The sequence below is a fragment of the Bison bison genome, unplaced genomic scaffold, assembly GCF_000754665.1.
Source record: "Bison bison bison isolate TAMUID 2011002044 unplaced genomic scaffold, Bison_UMD1.0 scf7180017864191, whole genome shotgun sequence".
Classification (NCBI taxonomy): domain Eukaryota; kingdom Metazoa; phylum Chordata; class Mammalia; order Artiodactyla; family Bovidae; genus Bison; species Bison bison.
Window position 1 is genome coordinate 571,313 of NW_011494763.1, and position 3,311 is coordinate 574,623.

The 3,311-nt window shown below is 51.2% G+C and overlaps 1 protein-coding gene across 1 annotated transcript in view; it reads right to left on the reverse strand.

Annotated features, from left to right (window-relative positions):
- Window positions 1-3,311, reverse strand: part of LOC104991422 (zinc finger protein 282-like) — a 13,568-nt gene that overhangs the window by 9,284 nt on the left and 973 nt on the right. Inside the window, exon 2 of the mRNA XM_010843884.1 lies at window positions 10-208. Within this exon, the coding sequence (XP_010842186.1) occupies window positions 10-208 (199 nt within the window). The remainder of the gene's footprint in view (window positions 1-9; window positions 209-3,311) is intronic.

Genomic DNA, 3,311 nt, shown 5'->3' on the forward strand with positions numbered 1-3,311 from the left:
CCCACTTGCCCTCCATGTGGTTCCCGAACTCCACGGCCGTCTTCTCGCAGTCGGCCAGCTTCTTCTCAGCCGTCCCTGTCCGCCCCTCCAGAGTCAGCAGGCGGGTCAGGCAGGAATCCACCTTCTTTTCCAAGGCCTGGATGGCGGCCACCACCGTCCACAGTGTGATTTCCGTGGAGTAGAGGTAGGAATTCTTCTCAGCGGCCGGCTGGGGTGATGGAGAAGGAGTCGAAGGCCTTTCATCCCCTGTTGGTTTGTCCCTCTCTGGAGCCTGTCCAGCAAAAGCAAGGGGAAATATGATCACAATTATCCAGTGAGATGTCCATCTCAAAGAGAAACCTCAGAATGGCACCTTCCCAGGTGAAGCCCCACCTGGGATCCTGAGGACCCAGCAGGAAGCGGAGGAGAGGGAGGAGCAGGGGGGATATCCATCCTCAAGGACAGGCTGGACCAGGGTGTTAGCAAGTGGGAATCAGGAGGAAAAGCATCTGTCACCTCGCACAGGTGACTTCCCTTCCTGGTCTTGATCTTCTCCTCTGGCACTCAGAAGCTCAGTGGCAGTGGTACTACTCACAAGCTGGCTGAGCTCTGCAAAGTTTGTTATGCATTTCAACTCCAACCCCACATCTGTAAAAAGGGGTAATAATAATACCTACATGATGGGATTGTGAGAATTAATGATAGTGTCTTAGTAAAAAACACTTAACATGATGATGTCCAATGTGGCAAACACTCAATAAACGTGAGCCCTGTGTTGTTGACAATGAGGAGGATGTTGAGCTGAAGGCGGGTCCAACTCAGGAGTGCAGTAAGTCGTTCACATGGCCTTTCTACTCCACCCTGTTCATTACATTGTCCTTCAATGTCTTGGGGGCTTCCCTGATAGCTCAGTTGGTAAAGAATCTGCCTACAATGCAGGAGACCCCGGTTTGATTCCTGGGTTGGGAAGATCCACTGGAGGAGGGCATGGCAACCCACTCCAGTCTTCTTGGGCTTCCCTTGTGGCTCCGCTGGTAAAGAATCTGCCCACCGTGCGCGAGACCTGAGTTTGATCCCTGGGTTGGGAAGATCCCCTGAAGAAGGGAATGGCTACCCACCAACTCAATGGACATGAGTCTGAGTAAGCTCCAGGAGTTGGTGATAGACAGGGAAGCCTGGTGTGCTGCAGTCCATGGGGTCACAAAGAGTCAGACACGACTGAGCAACTGAACTGAACTCAATGTCTTGGAAAAGAGCTTCTGAAGTTTCTCAGCTGACCTCAGGGCCTGACAACCAGGCCTCAGCCCCAGTTCATCTCGCTAAAAGCCTCGCTGGACAGAGGGACCACTTCACCCCTTCTCTGTACTCATCCCCATGGTCAGCTCACCATGAAGTCCTATCTGTGCATCTTCTAAAACTACGTCAAGTCCGCCCTTGCCTCTCCTGCTCTGGGGACTAGTCCAGGCCCCAGGCCCCTTTGCCCGGAACCCTTGCTGCTCTGCGCAGTTGGTTTCCCCAGGTCACCCTTCTTCCCCGCAATCAATTTCCCACAGGCTGACCAGGGATCTTTTAAATACACACTAGAGCATTTTAGTCCCCTGACTGACAGCTTCCTGGTGTACCCAGAATAAAATCTAAACATCTTATCATATCCCAGCCTACCTCCTTGACTTTATATCCTCCTGGGTACTAACTACCAGCCAGGTCCCCTAGCCTCTGGGATTCTTATGACGTACCTGGCTCTCTCCTCTCCCTTTGCCTGAGCGCTTCCCTCACCCCTCTTTACGCCTGGCTCCCTCTTCTGTTAAGACTCCAACTTAAACACTGCCTCACAGAGACCTTCACCAACTAACACATCTAAACTAGGCCCCCTGCTAGCCCTTCCTTCACGCTGTTTTATGGCTTGTGTTGTTCCCCAGGAGAACATAAGATCCATGAGGACATCAGCTCCACGAAGGTATATATTATTCACCATTGTATTCCCAGCTTCTAAAAGAGTGCCTCATTCATAGCAGATGCTCAGTAAATGCCTACTGAGTGAATGAGTGAATGACTAAACAATTAAACACAGTCATTCAATAACAATGACTAAACACCTGTCAACAGTCAGTACAATGGGGATGCAGAAAAAAATGCAGTTCTTCCTTGTGCTGGAGAAAAGTTGTGTACATAGACAGTCAAATTAACAGTGTGATACCAGGGGCTAATCAAAGTTGAGGGCAAGTCTATCCTGCTGGGTGAATGTTTGGGGGATCTCAGGTTGCTGCAAGAGAGCAGAAGGAGAGAGGCAGATGAGAAGGGCCAGGAAAAGTGCTGAGAAAGTGGTCCTGGGCTAAGTGGGAGCTGAAGACGACACCTGTAGCCCCAGGGAAAGGCCTTGCTGGGGGCTTCCCCCAAGGAGCAGGGCTGTAAGTCCCAAGAAGGCCCATCCTCTTTTCGCCCTTGCACTCAGAGAGCCCTTACCAACACACAGACACCAAACTCACCAAAGAGGAAAGAAAAAGAAAGTAAAAGTGAGGTCACGTTTGACTCTCTGTGAGGCCATGGATCTCCAGGAGATCTTCCTGACTCAGGGGTTCCCACATTGTAGGCAGACACTTTACCATCTGAGCCACCAGGGAAGTCCTCCTTAAAGAAGAAAAGTTCCTCCTTAAAAAGTATCCAAAGTAATCAGCATCTAGAAAAATCAAGGCTTCAAAAACCTTGTTAAGATGTATTAATAATGGTAGATACGGGTTGATGTCGCAGTGGTAAGAACCCGCCTGCCAACACAGGAGACCCAAGAGAGGCCGGCGCGATCCCTGCATCAGGAAGACTCCCTGGAGAAGGAAATGGCAACCCACTCCAGTATTCTTGCCTGGAGAACCCCATAGACAGAGGAGCCTGGTGGGCTACAGTCCACGGGGTCACAAAGAGTCCGACACGACTGAGAGACTCAGCCCGTGTGCACGGTGGATTGAGCTCTTCACACATGTTTTTCTACTATGTCCAAAAAAAAAAAAAAGGCCAAAAGGTTATTTTCTCCAAACTGGACACACTGTATATTATCAGCCAAAATTTCAGTATCTGCTAATCTTTTATGAACCACAACAAAAAACAAAAACACCCGCCTACAATCCCTGCAGCAAACAGCACTCAACACCTTCTCTTTGCTGTCAGCGCACGTGTGCACCCGAAAGGGGACCCAACTCCGGAGCCCCAGGTGGGCGTCAGGCTCTGGCCTCGACTCGACTCGGTGTGCAACTTTGGGCGCGTCCCGCCCCCCTCCCCGCGCAGCCTCAGACTTCGGTCGTCAGAACCGATGGGGCCGGGGTGCCTGTCCACCCCCCCCC